Source organism: Equus quagga, unplaced genomic scaffold (assembly GCF_021613505.1).
Source record: "Equus quagga isolate Etosha38 unplaced genomic scaffold, UCLA_HA_Equagga_1.0 203_RagTag, whole genome shotgun sequence".
In the NCBI taxonomy this organism is placed as follows: Eukaryota; Metazoa; Chordata; class Mammalia; order Perissodactyla; family Equidae; genus Equus; species Equus quagga.
Window position 1 is genome coordinate 935,356 of NW_025798627.1, and position 19,580 is coordinate 954,935.

Sequence of the window (19,580 nt, forward strand, 5' to 3'; positions counted from 1 at the left end):
AAGCATAAATCTACAAAAAATCCAAAATACATTTCTGGTAATAATTCACAGTATCCGATATTCTCATCTATGTTAAATGCAATTTTAAATAATTTGAGTTCTTTTGCCCAAAATGATAGAATTGTTCACTACCAAAAACAGACAAGAGGGAACTCCAATGAGGAGAAAAATCAATGAATTTAAAAGGGTGCAGAATCTGAAAACAAACTAGTCCCAATGTACATTTAATTGTACTTAATTGTATACTTTATTTAAATCGTCCTTCTCAGAGGTTTAATAATTTAGAATCAATAGTTCTCTTCAAAACATAATAAAATATTTACACTTTATAAAATATTAACCGATTAACAATACGGCTGTGTTGTTTATGAGTGTAACTGAAGTCCCGTAATCATGCTGTTGACACAAGCCTGGGAGGTTCGCGAAGAGATCCTTCGCAAAATGTAAATGAAGATCTTCAGACAGCGGTGTTTATAAAATAGCTCATTAATGACTTATGATTGAATCGCTCCAACCATTCGCATCATCAGATATAATAATAGTGACGAATCAGACAGGAAAGATCCTGGCTAAACCATTTGCATTTTTTTCCAGAAGTACTGAGGTCCTAATATCACCAATTCTTCTAAGTTCCTGGACATTGATCCGGAGGAGGATTCTGCAGTTCAACACCAAGGTAAGGAAAGAAACAGCATTATTATCGTTGTGAAGATATTAATAAGAAATGCGCCTTTCCCCATTTTGGAAACGGGCTCAAACTTTGACAGCGGCAGCTGGTTTTTGCAACACCCCCTTCCCATTCCGACGTGATATTACAGGTTAAAAAAAAAGTTTGTCGATCAAACTTACAGTTTGTTTGTTTGCAGCCAAAAACCTTTTAGCTACCACCACGAGTTGATTCACTTGAGCCACTTTGTTCTCACAGACTTCGAATTGAGCATTTTCTCTAACCCGCTCGTTTAGGGGAGCCTGGGGGATGGGGTTTGGGGAATAAAAAAACAGGGGGAAAAAAACGCTGCCTAAATCTCCAGGGTGGCTCTTTGAAGGGTTACTATCCTGCTGGCTTCCTTTCTCGGCTGGGCTCCGACCGCCTCCCGGGTCGCCCGGGGCTCCTTTGGAACTTGGTGGGCGGCGCCTGGGTGCGGGGTTCTCCGGGATCTAGGCGCTGAGACTTAGGCCGGGGGCAAATTTTGCTTCTGGGACCCCTTCTCTTCTAGAGGCTCCCCCGCCTCCCAGGTCCCTGCCTTTGAGCGGGTGGCCGCGTGCACGCCGACCACCGGGTGGGTGCGGCGAGTGGACGGCAGCCTGGCCCGAGCACACTAGGCTGGCGCGGCTTCCCGCTGTCCCTGCGCCGGACCAGGATTTCCAGACTTGCCCCCCGAGCGCGTTTCCCGGAGCCGAATTTAGTTTGGCCCTCTGGCGCCGCCGTACAGTCAACGCTTCTTAAGGGGGACCGGTGGTTCAGGCGGCGAGAGGGTGGGGAGTCCTCGGGGTCCAGGAGACTAGGAAGGAGAGCCGAGGTGTGCGGGAGGGACAGGCGGTGCCGCCTGCTGAGGGGACTTCATCGGCCTCAAGGCGGGCGGGGACGCGTCCACATTTTCCCGCCCCAGGTCGGGACCGCGAATGTCAGCCGGCGCCCCGAGCGTCTCGCGGGGGCCCGCGGCGCCTGTCCACGTGCTTCTGTTTAAGGAGGTCCCGCGCCCGAGGAGGACCTCCGGGACAAAAGCGCGGCCCGAGCCTGGTCCGCTCGGCTAGCGCCCGCGCCACCTTAAATGGGCACCGCGGCCGGCGCTGGGCTGCGGGCGGCTTTGCCGCGGGAGTGGGCAAAAGTTTGTGGTTCGGTGACGCCTCCGCGGGACCCGCTGGGGACGCCCCCGCGCGGCCTCCCCCGGGAAGGGGAAGCCGGGTCCCCACCGCCCAGCCCTCCCCACGCTCCAAGCCCAGGGCTCGAGCCGCCTGGGGTCCCAGGAGTGCCAGCCCCGCAGCCGGAGGACAGGCGGCCCCACCGCCCTCGCCGCCACCGCGTCACGGCCTCCAGGCGGCCCCGGCCCCGCTGCTCGAGATGTCGCCGGCGCCGCCAGGGCTCCAGGGACGTCGTCCAGGGATGTCCCCCGCCCCGCGCCCCCCGCGCAGCTCCCGCTCCTGTGCCACCCGCAGCCCGGCGGGCAGGGCCGGTGCTCCTGCCATTTGGGACAGCCGGGCTATTGTTCGGGACCCGCGGCCGCGCCGGCTCTGAGCGAGAAGCGGCCTTCCCCGCGCGGGCGGCGGCGCGGCGGGCCCGGACGGCCGGCTCCGCGCCGAGGGGGAGCTCGCAGGCACCGGGAAAAGTTGCTCGGAGGGGCGGAGGCGGTGGGTGGTGGGCGGAGGCGGTGGGTGGGGGAGGCGATAGCCCTCCTATCTCCAAAGTCGAAAGTACTCGGCGCAGTTGGCAGCACCGGGAGCCGAGGCAGCGCGGCCGCCTCCTGCGCGTCGGTCTGCGCCTCCGCCGGGAGACAGGCAGCCAGCTCCTGCCTCGTCGCCTCCGCCTCCGCGCCGGGACGAGCGCGCCTAGGGGCTGGGCGAGGCAGCCGCGCCCTGGACCCGCCACGAGGAGGAGGACCAGACCCCGGGCCCCGGCGCCCGCCGGCACCCGGGCGCACCCACCCACCGGCCGCGGCCAGCGCCCCGCGCGGCACCCGGTTCGCTGCCATCGGTCCTCCGCCGCCCTGCGCGCGCGGTGCTCGCCACACCGCTCTCCCACCGCCGGCTCTCCTCTTCCTTCTCCTCCCTCCTCCCTGCCTCCCACCCACCCCTCGCCTGTCCCTCTGCATCCTCCGCAGCCCCGCCGCTGTTGGGTCGCCGGGCTCACAGCGATTGATTGATTGATGTTTAATTTCCTGCCAGGCGGGGCCCCCCTTCCCCCGCAACCTCCCCAGCCCTCCTCCCCGCCCCCCACTCTCCTCCTTCATTGCGGTGGACCAGTCTGGCTTGGGTTTAGATCTTTCCCCCCCAACCCTCATCCCGAAATAACCCAGAGACTTCCCCTACCCCCACCCCAAATTATTATTTTGAAGGCGCTAGATCTGGGGACGGAAAGGGGGAGGGGGAGAAATCGGAAACCGAGGACAACCCAAAAGGACTCACTTTGCCTGATGACTCAACGCAACTAATAATCATCTCCCTCTCAGTGTGTCTCTCTCTGCGGCTTGTCAGTGAGTCCGGCTCTGGCTGCTGGCGGCGGCGGCCAAGAGGGGAGAGGCTGGAGGTGACAGCTTGGGCAGCCGCCGCGATTCCTCCCGCGCGCGGTCCCGGGTCCCTGCGCCTTCTCGGCTCTCGGTGGCACCGGCCCTACGGCTCCGGCCGCGCCTCCTCGCGAGCTAGCAGCCCCGCGAAGCGGCAGCCCCGGCCCGCCTCCGCCGCCTCCCAGCTCTCAGCCCTTTCTCTCCAGAACGGGTCTCCTTCCCGAAGGTGTGAAAAGGCTTTTTCAGCCTCCTTCTCTTCTCCCCTCCTCCGCCGTCCCCTCCCCCTGCTCGCTCGGGTGCCCCTTTGGAGGAGCCCTCCTTTCCCTCTCCTCCTCCTCCCCCTACCCCACCCCCTCCCCAATCATCATCATCATAACAACCATCTCCGCACTAGAAGACACCCTGACCCAGGACCTTAAACGTTAGGACCTGGGGAAGAGGAGAGGGGAAGGAGTAAAGAGAAAGGAAGACTAGAACACTGCAAGGCAAAGCACCAGAAACTTTCCACCCTGGATTCTCTACTTTTGCTCCATGGACAGAGCCCCAGCCAGCCAAGTTACAGACAGACCGTGAGCAGTAAGTACGCGGGGCGAGGGCTCCCGCGCCCCGCTCGGGAGTTCGGGGAAGCCCCGGGTCTGGCTGCGTCCCCTCCAGGCAGCTCTCGCCCTCCGGGACAGCGCAGCCGGGAATGCGGGCGGAATCTTCCCTGCAGCCCTCCCGCGGCGTCTCCGCATCTCTCGCATCTCTCCTCTCCCCTCTGCCACCCCCACCTTGTCTCCTCGAGCTGTGGCGACGCGGCTTCTCCCACGGCGAGAGCGCCCGCGAGGATTCGCAGCGCACTTTGTTGTGCCGGGTCCCTGCTTCTTGGGGATGTCAGTGACAATGTGAGCGCCGTTTCCTAAGGTGTTTCCCCCTCCTTCTCCGTCGCCCCAAAATCCAGGGGTGCCGAGATCTGCGGGTTCCTTGAGGAGCGCGCTGCCAGCCAAGCGACCCACAGGAAAACTTTTTGGAGAGATTTTAAAATTGGGGTTGATAAAGGCTGCTCCTGCACGTAATAATTGAAATGCTCTTTTGCTTTTGTGTTTTATACTGAAGAGTTTTTAAAAAATCACTTAGGATCGGATGAAGATAAGAACGTTCTAAAATAGTAGCCCCCCCGCCCTTGTGTTGAAGGTTCTTCTGGAGGTGGTTGTGATGAATACTTCCAAGTGTTTTTGGATACTTATGATGTGGAATTAGGGTTGATTTTGTGTAAAGTGTGTATGTGTCTCAAGACGTGCTGGGTAAAGGTAAAGAGCGGGAATTCGAGGGGTCCTTCTGCCAGGCCGTCGGCTCCTGCCCCGCCATTCACGGCGCCTTCAGCATGCGGTTAATCGGTTTCTTAGGGTCTTGTGTACATCCCCCACCCCCTCCTCGAGTGGGTGAGATAGCTTTTTCTGAAGTTCACTTCTTCCGCAACTCTGACCCCCAGACGGCGAGGCTGTCGCACCCGAGAACGGTTTATGCCCACCCCGTCCCAATGAATGGGCCACCTCTGGGCGCCCTTGGGCGCGGGCCGGCCGTCGTCACCGAGGGCTAACTCCTGGGGAGCAGGGACTGGGCAGAGTCGCAGCACCCTAAGCTCTGGGCTTCCTTTGGGCCGCCCAGGGTAAGGTGGGGACCGGCTTCCCGGCTCGGGCCCCTCGGGCAGCGTGGGAGGAAGTTTGTGTGGCTTTGGTGCAGCGCTCTGCCACTGGCCTGAACGTCTATCACGTGTGTGAGCGGTTTTCCCTCTTTTTTTTTTCCCTCCCCCTTCCCTCCCCCCCGCCCCCTCCCTAGGTCCCTGCGCGTTTTATTGCGACCTGCCGGTGGGAACTTTGTCTCCGAGTCGGAGCAGCATGGAGCGGCGGAGCGAGAGCCCGTGTCTGCGGGACAGCCCCGACCGGCGGAGCGGCAGCCCCGACGTCAAGGGGCCTCCCCCGGCGAAGGTGGCCCGGCTGGAGCAGAACGGCAGCCCCATGGGAGCCCGCGGGAGGCCCAACGGCGCCGTGGCCAAGGCCGTGGGAGGTAACAGCCCCGAGCGGGAGGCGCGAGGCCCGCGGCCCGGCGATAATGGCCCGGGTGTCAGGGTTCAGGTTGATTAGGCGCTGTCGCGGTGTAGGATTACAGGAAGTGAGCTCCAGGTTGCCAAATAATGCCCCTGTCGCCTCTCATCTGCAACTGGTAGCTTCATCTCGAGTTGAAACAAGAAAGTGGTTTACCCAGAGGGTGGCATTTTTTGGGCACTTTGCCACTGTGTTCTGAGGTGTTGGCAGGTTTATGTCACAGCCAGCTAACTGTTTCTAGATTTTCCTAGAGAGCTTTTAGTGATTTAACTCCTTTGCCTTGCCTCAGAGTGTCTGTAGTAGGGATGAAGTCTAGGGGCGTTCGCGTTGGTGGATTAGTCTTTCACGCTCAGGCTGGCCCAGGGGCCCGAGTGCCGGTGTCACTTTTGAGGTAGGACAGGGCTGAGACAATGAGTAACAACTGGAAACGTTCCCTGCCACATTTCCAGGGGCAAATAAAGAATCACCACGAATCTGTCAGCCGCGAGAGGCTTTAATGCTACTGTTTCCTATGGAGATTAAAGGCATATGCATTCGGAACTTTGTTATGAATTATAGCAAGACAGGTACAAAGAACGTAGTAGTCCTTCTGGCTCCATGCTGTTTCCCTTTCCAAGAATTTAATATTATTTACAGAAAATCTTTTGTCATTTTTGCTATTTAAACAACTGCTTTCTTTTAAAGTGGTTAAGAAAAGTAATTTTATAAAATAAAGATATGAGAAATTTACACATTTAAATATTTTGAGGTTCATGTGCCACTTGTTTAGTTTTTTTTACATATAAAATGCACAATTCTACATGGCATTAATTTTTTGTGTGTTTGAGATAAATCACTAGTTAAAATTTTTTTACTTCTGAAGGATTTTTTTTCTCTAATATTTTCAGCGGTAGCCTATTTAATATAGTTCTTTATATTAGCCTGCCTGAAATGATATAAAACCCTGGCAAAACCTAGTGATAAGCTCCAATCCCATGTTCTAAATAGTCATAGTATGTATTTCGAAGTAAATACTTAACTCTATATGTCCACTCCCTTTTAAGAAGTTAAAAACACACATTTTATAAAATAACACATTTTTAGTTTTCCTTATTTTGCTATTACTATTTCTTCATGGTGGACATTCAGGATGATTTGTCTTAGTTCCTTATATTAATCACCTCCCCTGAGAAGCACTCATTCTTGCAATTTCTAAAGCTTTAAAAAAATTATTTGGCTATAGATTGTTCCTTATGTGTCTTCCATTTGAGGGACGTGAGGATATACTTTAAGGAAGCAAAGAGCACTTGGTAGTTCAGTGACCCACTTTTTCAGAGTGGGCTTTATTAATGTGTTGTCTTGAGACTGGAGCAATCCCTTAGGACTTTTCGTATCGTTTAGTATATAAATATAAGAAAGAAAAATATGAGGTGAATATGATGGAGCCAAATGTGAGACAATATAAGTGCTGATAATGTTTGATTGAAAACCTTTTGGAAATCCTTGGAGGGGATGTGTTCTTAAAGTGGCCTGAGGCATCAAGAAAAAGCTTGGACTTAAAATTTCACTTTCTTTCTGAAGACCTAATAAAATTCACTAAATTGAAAAGACTCTCTGAACATTTTAGAATGTAATTGTTAACAATTGTGCTTCCCTAAAACAAGTTGTATTTTTTCTTTCTATATTGTATTGAACTATGAAAGAAACTACCTGGTTTTGTTGACCAGGGGTACCTTGAGTGTAAAACAGTGGTCGCTTTTCATATTTTCTGAGACTTTAATTCACATTTGACCACTTATTATAAATTTGATGTAAACTAAAATTCTTAAGTCTTGGTAAGGAATAGTAGATTTGTTTCAACAAGCTGCTTTAGTCACTTTTTCTGAGCTTTAACTTAATTTAGTAATATCAGAGTTCTTATTAGCTGCTTCCCAAACTGAAAATAGAGATGATATTATTTTGTCTCAATAAGTACCATTTATGATACTTAATAGTAAAGTGGTGAAAATAGTTTGCATATGATAGATTTTTAAAGATTCTTTTTAAAAGAAACATTTTGCTATATATAGCATAATAGATTGTTTGGAAAGATTTTAACTTTGAAAGCTTTAAAATATAATGACGTGGAACATAAAAATTTTGGTAGTACAAAGTTTTCTTATTGAATGTTAATGATTATTTTGTGGGTTTAAGTTTATGTAGTTTCCAAGTGTACATTAAGATATTAATAATTTCATTTCTTTGTAGCTTTTAATCATGTATATAAATTGGAGAAAGGCAAAGCCTTTAAAAAATCCACATTCTAAATTCTAAAATATTTTTAAAATATATTTCCTGTTAGCAGTTCTTTATAGCAGAAAGACTTTTTTTTTTGAAACATAAGGTAAATATGAAACAGATATATTTCTATCACCCTACCTCCTTTTGTTTAAATTTTCCTTATGAAGCAATAGAATAAGCATAGAAACTACAAAAATATTTATAGCTCTGCGTCATTTATTACCATTCCCAGATATATTGCAGTCTTGTCAGTGTTGTAAAGATGGCTATAATAATATGTTTTAAAAATAGAGCTCAAAATTTGGGAGGATAAATTTGTTAACCTTTAGTGATTCTCTTTCTTGAAACTTCTCCCCTTAAAAATAGGGGGAATCATTAAGTTTAATTGGTCGCCCAACAAATGGCAGCTTATCCTACTGCTTTTGATAAACAGTGAGGTGAAGAAATGTTTCTGAATGAATTGGTTGCAATAGTAAATTCTGTTGCTGTTCTACTTTTTTAGGGAGAGAGTTTGCTGTGGTTTTTCTTGAGAACCAAGTGTTTGTAAAAAAAAAAAAGAGAGCCATTATTTTAGTGTCTAGATTTAACTAGTTGAGGTGGTAGGTACACTATCACAGTCCTTCAAGGTTGCGCTTTAATAGGGGACTTAAAAGTTAGTGTGTTGTTTACAATGTGATTAGTTTTAGAAGACTATTAGAAAGTAGATCAGTTTTGTTTTGCCTTTCCAACACTTTCTAGGATGTTTTTGCTCTTATCTAGGCAGTGTATTTTAAAGCATGTATGTAATAAAATATAAGTGCTCAGATATGTATAACAGTCGGCTTTTATAGAAGGTCCTCAGGAAAAAAAAAGGCTAATATCTCTTTAAAAAACATATGAAGGCTGGGAGAGAGTTTAGAGCAAGCAAGAGCACCGTGGTGTTGACAGCTTTATATCCCTGCTGGGTAACATTCACTTACTAGAATTGGCGTCCCCTCTCAGCTAGTAATTCACTCCATAAGGATTTTGAAAAAGGATGATTAATGGTGGGGGAATTTATATTTGTGAAATTGTTGATTACGACTTACAGATCTATTTGAAGATTTAGAAAAAGAGAAGATTGTTAGGGATGACAAAAATAAGAATCAGATGATCCTCTTTACCACCATTAGCATAAGTACCTAAAATGTTCTGCTGTATGTGATGCTTCAGCCACGCAACCTACAGCATAAAATGAAAGTGATGCCAATCAAGGTTCCATAGGAAGCAAGGCATTCTGTTTTCCTCCTGGACTGCTGAAAGGTGCTGGCCAGTTGTGCTTTAATAGCAATAAATTATTGTGCTTCATTTATTGTTAACACAAGCATTTTCATTTTTTAATGTTGGCTTAGAGAAGAACTTTCAGACAGCTTTATTTAAACTGAATGAAGAGTGCTTGAGTATACCAGATGGTGTATTTGCTGATAGGAGGCATTAAACATCAGAAATCTTTGATATTTTTCATTTTCTTATGAATTTTGATAATTTTTTTGGTGTTAAATGTTCTAGAGTTTAGGGGAAAATGTTTAAACACTGGGAATATCTTTTAGAGATATTTGCTTTTTTTGAAAAAAATTGCTTTTTTGGGAAAAAGAATTAGTTTTTAAAATAGCAATTTAATTTTGTTGAAGAATTGTCTGTTGAAGTTATCTATAGCTAGTTGACCCAGAGTAGACCTATTCTTGCTACCAAGCAGCCCTTTCAAGAACATCACTGGCTTGTTGCAAGGGAAAAAAGTAATCATGCAATACACACCAATGTATTCTAATAGGGAAGCAAATATGATCCCAGTTGCTGAGCAGAGCCTCATTTAGAGCTGAACATTGTCTATAACAACAGTTAATTTAATAGTCTACCTGTGGAACATTTCCTTTTCGATGAAAAGAAATGCAGTTCGGGTCAGGTGTCCTCACCATATTAACAGTTGTAGAGAGACATTCGACTTTCCGAAAGGAGTGCAGATATGAAAGAGTATAGATGTTGATGTACTGAAATGTATAAAATACTTAGAAATTTAGAAACTCATTGTCAACGTCGGCGAAATGGAGAAAACTCATTAAATTTATTTTAGCCAAGGATGAACACCATTATGCTTGTAGGGAGGACTTGTGTTATTACTTCAAAAGAGAAAAGATTGTATTTCCCTCTTCCATTCCACGTTTTTTTTTTTTTTTTTTTTAACAAGTGTAAGATTTAAATAGAATGACCTTAGCCTTTGGGGTCATCCAACAATCTAGACTGTCCTCTGTAGTTTTGCTGAGGTAGAAAAATAGCCCTTCTCTAAAGTGTTTTTAGTCCTCGGCCTGTTATTAAAATAAAGATATACTTGGTTAAAAAAATATATGCAATGGAACGTACACATTAAACAGAACATAGGGTATCCGCCCCTCTAAGTCCTGAGCATAATTTGATGTTTCGAGTAATTTTGGAAGCCTTATGTTCCATCAGCAGAAACCCACTGACCATTATATATTCAAGATCATCTGCAGTGAAACGTGTGTGTATGTGTATGTGTGTTGGAACTATGTCAATGTCCCTTAAGGCGTCTGTTTTTTAACCTCTGCAGAAAATAAGCAGCATCATCCTTTTTGGGGGGGTGGGTTGTGACTAGCAGAATCAGTGTGCACATCTTAGATATCCCGTGTTATTCTTCTCTCCTTTTTTGAATATATATGTGTATATATGTTTGCCCTTCTGTCTCTGGAGGGAGAGAAACAGACTCATCACCGTTTATTAGACATCTAAGAATATAAATTTAAGTTATCTTAAGAATATGGAAGTCAGTTTTATTCCAGGCAAGACAGGGTAATTATTTGGTGTATCTGGCAAGGTATATCTGGTAAGCAGTCAAGTTTGGTGGTTCTACTTGGATAATTTAACACCCTTATTTTTCTTTTTTTAAAAAAAGAATTTGGTGTAGAGACAGTTTATATGCATATATAAAGAAAGATATATTAAATGAACAGGGCTAGATGAATTCCAAATTGTATTATTTTCTTTGGTCTTTTTAGAGTTTTTAGGTTTCTGTTGAAGTAAAAATGACCCAATTTCTCACCATTAAAAAAGTTTCTTGTAACTAATAACCTCACGTTAGGTGCGTAAAGTATGTACATAATTTGTTTTATTTCAGGAAACCAAACTTTATCCTACATAGCATGTAAATAAATAAAAAGTCCTTTATGTTCTTTTCTCTAAGAAGTAGACTTTTTTTTTAACCTATATAACTAATGTGTGGTAACGTAATAGTTTTTACTCTCTTCCTTGCATGAATGCTGAGATACAATGGCATTTGGAACATATTTAAAGATGGAGCATTTGACAAAAGTTGTATGTGTAACAGTTTGTCAGTGAAAAGTGACAAGTGGGAAATGACAAATGAAATGTTGGCATCATCACTCTTTATTTTGATAAAAATGTCTCAATTTGCAGTGATATAATACTGTTTCATATTATTTCATGAGTTGTGTGAGATGCATAAGGGGAATTTAGATTTTGTGAACGGAAAATTAGCAGCCCAAACTCTCTTTTCAGAAGCTTTGGCAGCAAGTTCCCCCTCCCCCACGCCCCAGGAATAAGAACAGCAGTGAAATGTTGGATCCAACCCATACATTTTAACTCATTATATTTTGGAAAAAAAAAAAAAAGAAAGAAAGAAAAGAAAGAAATAACTGAAAATGGTTTCAAGTAGGAGACCTTTATGCTTAACTCAAAAAACCGAAGAAGAGAATTTGCCTTTTAATTTGCATTCTTTTCTTTACAGCCGTTTTAAAATGAGTGATTTCCCTCTGCTGTCTTTGATTGCATGGGGCCTTTCTCCCTTCCAATCCCCAGTGCTCTCCAGCATTAATTTAGGGTGCCAGTGAGGAGGGCTGTGAATTCTTTTTATTTTAAAGTGTGATAGAGGTTTGCAAATGTCTATGTGTTAAAAATGGATCTTTATATACAAAGAATTCATCATCCTACTACTTACGGGTAATGTGATAGATATTTCAAAGTCAGAGTAGACGGCCCTGAGTGGAATTGAGGTATGAGTTAAAACAAAAGCCAGTTGAGGACTTAGAGATTTCCAAAAAAGCACAGAGGTAGCCTCTGTAGTGTGTTATTTTCCATTTTCTGAAGTCACATTGGTTCCCTTATTGTCAGCGATCAACCAAACATTTATTTTCTTCTTTTACATGAAACAAGCCCCACAAGTCCTTCATGCTACACAGTGTTTATGTAAAAATGTTCCATGGTGGAGTTTTCAAAATCATCGAATTCTATATAATTTTTTTTGCTTTCAATTAGCAGAATTGTTTTGCTGTTTAATAACAAGTGATTTAAAAAATTGTGGTAAAGTCAGTATAATTAAGTGGCGGTGACAGGCTGCGTCAGAAATTGTCCTCTACAACGTGTGTCTTTTGCTTCTCATTTGCAAAGTTACATGTTCCATATTTTTAAAAAACTAGGTAAAAATGCCCTTTTATGGATTAAATGTAACTTAGATATATAATTATGGCAATTGGGTTTATGGCGTGTATTTTTTCTGTTTTTAATTGATGTGTATACTTTTAAAACTTAAAAATTAGTGAATATTAAAGTTACTAGTTTGACAAATGCTTGAAAGGAAGAAAAAAGCATTAATAAAAATTTTAAGAATTTGAACCTTGTAGGAAAGTTATCAGCAAATTATGGCAGTCTTGTATTGTAGTAAGAATATTCTTTTTTTGTGGTTATGACATATTAGGATAGTAAAACTCTCGGGGGAAGTATATTCCAATTTTAGTTGCTCCTGCTATTATTACTGTTTGCTGGTATATAAGGCAAATTGGGTTCTGCCCTCAGCTAGTTGCCTTATCATTGGAATGGATTTTTATCTTAGCACGGTGGGTTATTAAACTGTAGCATAACATAACAACAAAGATCAAAAAGTTAAAGGGAAACCCTGCCAGCTGCCTTTCATGAAGAGAGGCATTTTACACCAGAGGAACTGTGCGGTGTCCACTGATGGTTGCAGAGTTATTGAAATGTGCACAGCAGCTCAGTAACTTTCTTTGTTTTGTTGAAGACTTGCACAAATATGAAGAAAAATTAATAGAGACTCCAGTTAGAGCAAATGTTTTCCAAAGCACTAAGATCTGACAGAGGTGATTTGCATTTTTCATAGAAACAATTTGAATTTCATCACGTTAAGCACAGATATCTTTTTCTTTCTTTTAAAAATATTTTTTACTTGTTTTTATATTTGGCTGGAAAGCAAGTATATCAGTTCTTTTATAACTGAATCTGATTGATTTTCAAATTTCTTGATTATTTCCCATATTAAAATTGCCTATTTTTATTGCATTTGTTCCAATTATTTATACATATAAGGAAAGGCAAAACTGATAGCTTATTAGGAAAATGCCTTCATAGCAAAGCTCTTCAAATAGCAGCGTTTTCGAAACGTTATTTTTTTTGGTTAACAGAACAAGAACTTTCTTTTTTCATAATCCAGAGATGCTAACAGAGCAGCATGATAAATGTCTCTTTAAGTGTCGTAGTAAAAGAAAATGACTTGCCTTCCGAGGCAGTGGAGAGTGTATGTTGTTTTGGACCCATTTCCCAAGCAGTGATCGAAAACAGATTACAATAACAATTACACAGTCAGAAGATGCAATATCCATTTCTGCTTTAATTGAGTGAAAGAATAATGAAAACATCATTAAGAAAAATGAGGTGGACCTGTCACGCAGTGTACAAATTTTTAGTCTCGGAGAAGATGCAGAATAACGGAAGTGCTTTTCACTTACTTTGCCGTGTTGATTAGCCAAAATCTGTTTTGAGGTGAGACCATTTGATTCTTGCTCCTCCCTGGGAAGTTCAGAGAGGGGCCCCTGGGAGGTGGTTGCTCAGGAGACATTAAAAATGCTCACCGATTTGTCTTCATACAGAGTTTGAGAAGGGAAATCACATTTTCTCACATTCTCCCCGAGGTATAACTACCTCCTTTCTTTTTTTTTTTTTTTTTTTTCTCACCTGTGTAAATGGAAGTCAAAAGTAATGAATGTTTCTTTTGGTACAAAGCCCTGCAAGTGAGGGTTAGGTGTGGTTCCTGGGCCTTCTGTTCCTCCTTCTCTGGAAGTCCTAACCAGGCTGAAGGGGACTGGGAGAGGGTTGAAGATGAATAATGAGCCCCCTTATTTCTTCTCAGCACACATGGGGCTGGGGGGGGGGGCCCGAGGTTCCACGTGTACACATCGCCTGACATTCACTCAGGTGACATGAACTGTCACCTGAGATGCACAGGCTCTGGCCTCGATTTGCAATCATTGGAACCATTCAATCGATAATCCTTCACAGTGCTGAGCCCTCATTCCCCAGAGGGGAGCTTTCAGCAACTTGGAGCCAACCGGCTGGCAGCAGCCAAAATCAGTGGCTAGTTTTCTTTCACTTGGAGCCGTATTTCTTTCTCTGTTCGTGGAAACTGTGAGCTCTTGAAAACTTGGGTGATGACAGTGGAGTTGAGCCCAGACACTGGAGTTAACCCTTGCTCATTGCAGGGGTACTAAAACCACAAATAATGTTGGCTGTCAGAGCAGCTGGAGTGCAAGGTTGGACCTGGTTGACAGATTTAGGGGAGAATAGTTCTTTGATCTGTAGCTAAAAGTTTTCTTGGGTTCAATATTTAGAAACCTTTCTGAGGGTGGCAAATGAAAGGAATAAGATAGACAGTAAACTCTTCTGGGTAGAAGTCTCATAAGCCCAGGACTGTCCCAAGCATAATCCTCTTCAGAGTGGAGTTTATATCAAACAGCTCGGAAGGCTTTTTTGTTGTTGTTGAGGAAGATTGGCCCTGAGCTAACATCTGTTGCCAATCTTCCTCTTTTTGCTTGAGGAAGATTGTCCTTGAGCTACCATCTGTGCCAATCTTCCTCTATTTTATGTGGGACGCCGCCACAGTGTGTCTCGACAAGCAGTGTGCAGGTCTGCACCCGGCATCCCAACCTCTGAACCCCCAGCCACGAAGCAGAGCCTGCGAACTTAACTGCTGTGCCACCAGCTGCCCCATCAAAAGGCTTTTTTTTTTAAAAAAAAAAAAATTCAGTTCAGAGAGTCTAGTTAATAGCACCTTCATTAAAATACTTTTGTCAGCAAAGGGTTTTTCAGTTTTAACATTTACATAACCTAACAGCGTTGACAAATACCACGAGCTTTAAGGGTCTATTAGTGGTTCCGTTTTTTCTGGACTTCATAATTTAAACCTAAACATTAATTCTGGGTGGAACTTGGCATAATGTCTTTTTCCCTTGGAGGGAATTTTTGTTGTACAATAAAAAAAAAGGTATTTTTTTTTCATATAGTCACCTTCTCCATGTTTCCCCTCCCTTGAGTAAATAGCAGTTAAATAGTCAAGGTTTTAAAAGGGCTTATTTAATTCAAAAAAAAGGAGTGATTATTATAGGTGAATTTAACAATTTTCCATTTGTTCACATTGCAAACTAGTACTTTTGATATTAACAATAAAGATCTGTGAGGTTGATAATGCCATGAAAATATTTTTTCCTCTCTGTCTCTGGATACTAAAAAGCCATGTGGTAAAATTTTTTTATAAAATCATGTTTAATGACCCTTGAAACTTATAAATCAGTTACTTGTCTTCTTTATTAGAAGCTGAGAGACATAAAAAAATATTTTATTCTATGTCACCTGCAATTATCACATTGACTAGAAGGAAAAATGTTGGAATCTCACTATTAAGTATAAAGTGACTGAATTTCCCAGTAGTAGTTATTGTGAAAAATATTCTTAAGGTAGGATTCTTAAAATGATCTTTTCTATATGTTCATACGATGTTAAAGAAGAATTATTGTAGGAATCTGACAAGGTGTTTGTGAAATTAAGAAATAAGTGAAGAAACCTTGCAATGATGCTTTGTCACATGAAAACCAGAAGGTGTTCAGAATTGCTCGTGAAGGTGCGTGCCTGGAGAAGAGGAGAGTGGGGCTAAGCCAGAGGATTCCTGAGGTTTGGCCTAGCTTTCAGCTTCCGAGGCTCCATTCAGACAAGATTTTGTCCTATAAATTTGGCAGATGTAGTGTTAGAAGACCAAACGCCCTTTAGTATGGAGGGAGTATGAGAGGAGCAAGTCGCTCTCTGAAAGGGAAGTTATCACACATTTAAGATCGGAGTAAAGGCACTTTGCCAGCGTAAATCAGGGGATCCTGATTATTTTCCTTCTCAAAGGAATCCCCAGGTAACGTTCAGCAAAACTAACTCTATTTACAGGCCCATTCACATAGTAAGGTTAAGCCTAAAGCACATTTTTACAGCTAACTTATAAAACCCCCCAAACTGGAGCTTGCTATTGAAAGCCTGCCAACGCTGTCCCAAACGGTCATTAGTTCCCAAGAGACTTTGAGAAGAAAAAGGACTGTAGGAAAATGCCGTGACTTCAGTAAGAGCCATTTTGTTGCACGTGTGTATCTTTTTTGCCGCCATGGCAAACCTGTCTGGGGGCTGACCTGCAGTTCAGGACTGATACTGCACGCTCTCCCGTGGAAACGTATAGAGTTCCAATTAGGACAGGGTCAAAGGATAAATGTACCTCTTTTCACACTGTTCCAAGTGGTTAGTGGAAAACAAGCTGCAAAGTAATTCCCTCGGCCCCCCAATAAAAAGATTTATAGGAAAATAATTCTCAGGCCCATAATGGGACTGTTGTAGGTTTGTGTTTGATATTTATAAGACTGAAATACAGTCCATGTACCCAAACTAAGCATTTATTGTAAACAAGTTAACTGCCAAGAGCTTATATTCTGTCAAACATAATTATATTGAAGATTGATGTCTAGCTGGAGTTGGAGGGAGACAGTTCTTTTCAACCAGGGGAAGCTTCTGAGATGCAGCTCTCTTCTCCTTTGCGACGACTCAGGGAAGTTGTCTTTCTCACAGCCAGCCTCTCAGATATACAATAAACACAGGCTTGCTCTTTGAAACATATCTGTTTGTCGATCCTACTTCTCTTAACAAAATAAAGACGTGAACTCATACTCTTGGAAACTGTTAGGTAGATTTCCTTCCGTCATCTTTATCAAGATCTGGGCAGCGGTGGGGCTGAGATGAAGTAGCTGTTCTCCCTGTGGCAGGCAAGGCCTCCTTGGCCCCACTGGAGTTCGCCTGCAAGCCTAATCCTGTACCTCTAAGTTCACCCCAAAAGGAGCCCTTTTCTCCTTTAATGCACCGTTTGAAAAAGAGTCTTTGACTTGTCTTCCTGTTATTTTGTGTTGAGCTCCTGAGATCAGAACTCTTTTGAAACTGTGGCCTTTTGGGGGAGGGGGAGAAGTGACTCTACTAGGCTCCATTTTGTGGCTCACAACTTAAAGAATGTATGAATCCAGGGAATCCAGGGAAATAAATCTTTTTGAGTTTCATCTGTTTAGTATCTGGGATTATCTCAAATTTAAAATGGTGCGGTGCTTTTCCAGGTTTTTTTTTTGCTTTAAGGAAGGTAGAAAATTATATTCTCTTTGGCATAAGAATTTATCACTTCTTTTTGTTTTTTTTCAAGAGACAAATCACTTTGGGCTTTGGTGACACTTCTGAAAGAGTTAAAAGTGTCATAGTCATAACATTCCTCCTTTGGCGGAGTGGTATATCCTTTGGATAACATTAAGAATGAACAAAAGATTTTCAGTGGTTTTATTGCAGTGACTTAAATGGTCTCTTTAGGTTTTTTAATATTAAATTTAATATTTTCTTTTGGAAATTATATAAATTATAAAGATGACAGAATCATAAAGTGAAAAAAGTAATGTACTAGTTTCTCTGTTCTGTTTTTCTTATTTAAGTAATTGCTATAAATTACACAGGTACATATATACTTAAAATATCTTGTCTGGGAAGCATTCCATTAGTGGGGATCTGGGTTTCCCCAGTCTGAATGCCGGGTTTTATTAACTTCATCTCAGTCACAATAATAATATCCTCTGTGCTGCAGTCCAGAGATCTCCTCGTGCCCTTAGGGAAGTGCAGAATACACACTATGATTTTGACTTTCTTGCTCTCTCTCCTCCTGTTCCTTTCTTTTTCTCCTCCCAGTGTTAGTTCCCCCTTTCAAGGGCTTGGTTGCTGTTATGTCTCGGTGGAGGCCTTTGCTGGGTTCCAGAATGAGAGTGGCTTTCAGTGGTGGGGACAGGATGGTGACAGCTGCCTGTCTGCTTCGGCTTGGCTTTGTGAAATCTGCATTCATTTCACAGTGACGATTTCTACACGTCTATTAAATATCCATACATGTTTTGCTGTTTGAACCCCAAGCATAGACAGTAGGATTTCCTTTTGTAAGGGAGAAAGCCTTTTATTTTTCCCTATAAAATCTTTACCTTTTCAGGTTTTTATTTCATAAAAATCTCTCCCCTCTAGTATGATTTCCTTTGGGGCTTTGCACCAGTGTTTGATCTCAATTTTTAATAATTTTGGTGAGTTAAACTCCCCAAAGAAAACATGCTCGTGCTATGAAATATTCCCACTAGAAATCTGGGTAGTCTTGTCTTATTGAGAGCCGAGCGCCTGATTCCTTTATTAATTCCTCGCTGGAGAACCTCAGCACAGTTAACCTTTCCTTGACATGACACCAGAGAAATTAATCAAGGGGTTTTATTTTAATTGTTAACTTAGATAAAATAACATTTAGGCACATCTCAAAACCTGAGATAATGAAGAAAATGTTAGTATAAAGACAATTTTATTGACTTCTTTTTTGACTCATGGGACTCTGACTTGCAAATAGCTTTCCAGAGAGGATAATGAGGGTGAGGGGAGTAGCAAATACATCTCCACTTAAACACTGTTCAAAACATTATCCTCTCAGAAACATCCAGAATAAAATTTTACTTAATGGAGCATAGAAATCCTGGTATTAATGAATTATAGTATAGTCATTTTAGCATGCCAACTTAATAATGTATGCATTTCTAACCCACTGTGAAAGGAACCTCAAGAATTTAGCTTTGAACTAAGGGGTACTTCAACAACATGCCTTATGTTTGAACTCCTCTGTAATCTACAAAGTTGCATATTCTACTTTTTTTAAAAAAAAATTTGTGATTCTGGGACGAATCAGCTTTTTATGTCTCTGTGGTTACTAAATTTAGAAAGGAAGCTGCAGTCCTTCAGTGCAGGCCATGGGGAGGACTGCACAGAAGACCCCAGGGTTCCAGGTGCGCCCAGTCGCAGAGCACAGTGCTGCTAGTCACTTGAGCTGTACACCGGTTGACTCAGATGCCATCGTGGTGATAAACCAACAGTTTCTGTCCCCAGTGGTCGTGCACAGCCCTGTGGTCTGGCGCATTTTCCCTGGGGAACGTGGAGTGAGCTCTGGACCCGCCTGTGCGGATCGGTTCCTAGAAAGCCGTCCTCGCTGGCTGCTGCCGAATGCCATAGAGTAGGGCCAAAGACATGTGGAGCTTGGCAGCTGGGGAGTCAGGGGGAAAAACCAGAACCGACACTACCTATCAATGGTGGTTATTAATGTCTAGCTGCAATTAGCATCTTGTTAAACTGAACCAACCTTTATTTGGGGCCTGCCGTAGGTCAGGCTTGGGGGTGGAAGGGGAGATGGGGAGTGCAGAAGACTTATCTATGTCCAGCCACGTTGGAGAAGGAAAAGGTGGGCCTCTCATTCACTCGAACTGGCCATTCCTGACATCAGGGGGTTTTGTTCCTTGAGTCAGGTTTGCTATGGCCCAGTTCCCAGGCGTTGCTCAGGCTTTTTTGTTTAGCTAGGTAGCCACACTGTCCCTCTGTGAAATCCCGATCTGCAAACTGCTAGACTAGCCTGATCCTGCCACCGTGTTTCTGTAACTGAGGAGTATTGAGAGGGCTGGAGTTTTTCCTTCAGCCTTCAGGGCTGACTTCAGGTTGAGCTGTAATCCCAGTTTGGGACAGGCCTGGAATCAGAGGTCTGGAAGGCCAGAGCCCTTCTCCCTTCCCTACCACTTTAAGCCCAATGTGAGCCTTTGGGGTGATAAGTGAAAGAGGA

At 43.7% G+C, this 19,580-nt stretch overlaps 1 protein-coding gene and 1 long non-coding RNA gene across 4 annotated transcripts in view; one reads left to right on the top strand and one right to left on the bottom strand.

Moving 5' to 3' along the window:
- Window positions 1-517: 517 nt before the first annotated feature.
- On the bottom strand, window positions 518-3,261 carry LOC124233512 (uncharacterized). Its single transcript, XR_006887083.1, has 3 exons — window positions 3,124-3,261; window positions 850-969; window positions 518-658 (listed from the first exon to the last, which is right to left on the bottom strand). It is a non-coding gene; the product is annotated as an uncharacterized LOC124233512 (long non-coding RNA).
- LOC124233511 (DNA-binding protein SATB2) overlaps window positions 595-19,580 on the top strand; it is a 181,921-nt gene continuing 162,935 nt past the window's right edge. Inside the window, exons 1-2 of one of the 3 annotated variants that reach the window (XM_046650661.1) lie at window positions 595-676; window positions 5,040-5,267. In XM_046650661.1, coding sequence (XP_046506617.1) covers window positions 5,099-5,267 — 169 coding nt within the window. In that variant the 5' untranslated portion in view covers window positions 595-676; window positions 5,040-5,098. Of the gene's footprint in view, window positions 677-3,700; window positions 3,798-4,353; window positions 4,870-5,039; window positions 5,268-19,580 lie in introns of those variants that run through there. The other 2 variants (XM_046650660.1, XM_046650658.1) reach the window with 2 other exon arrangements.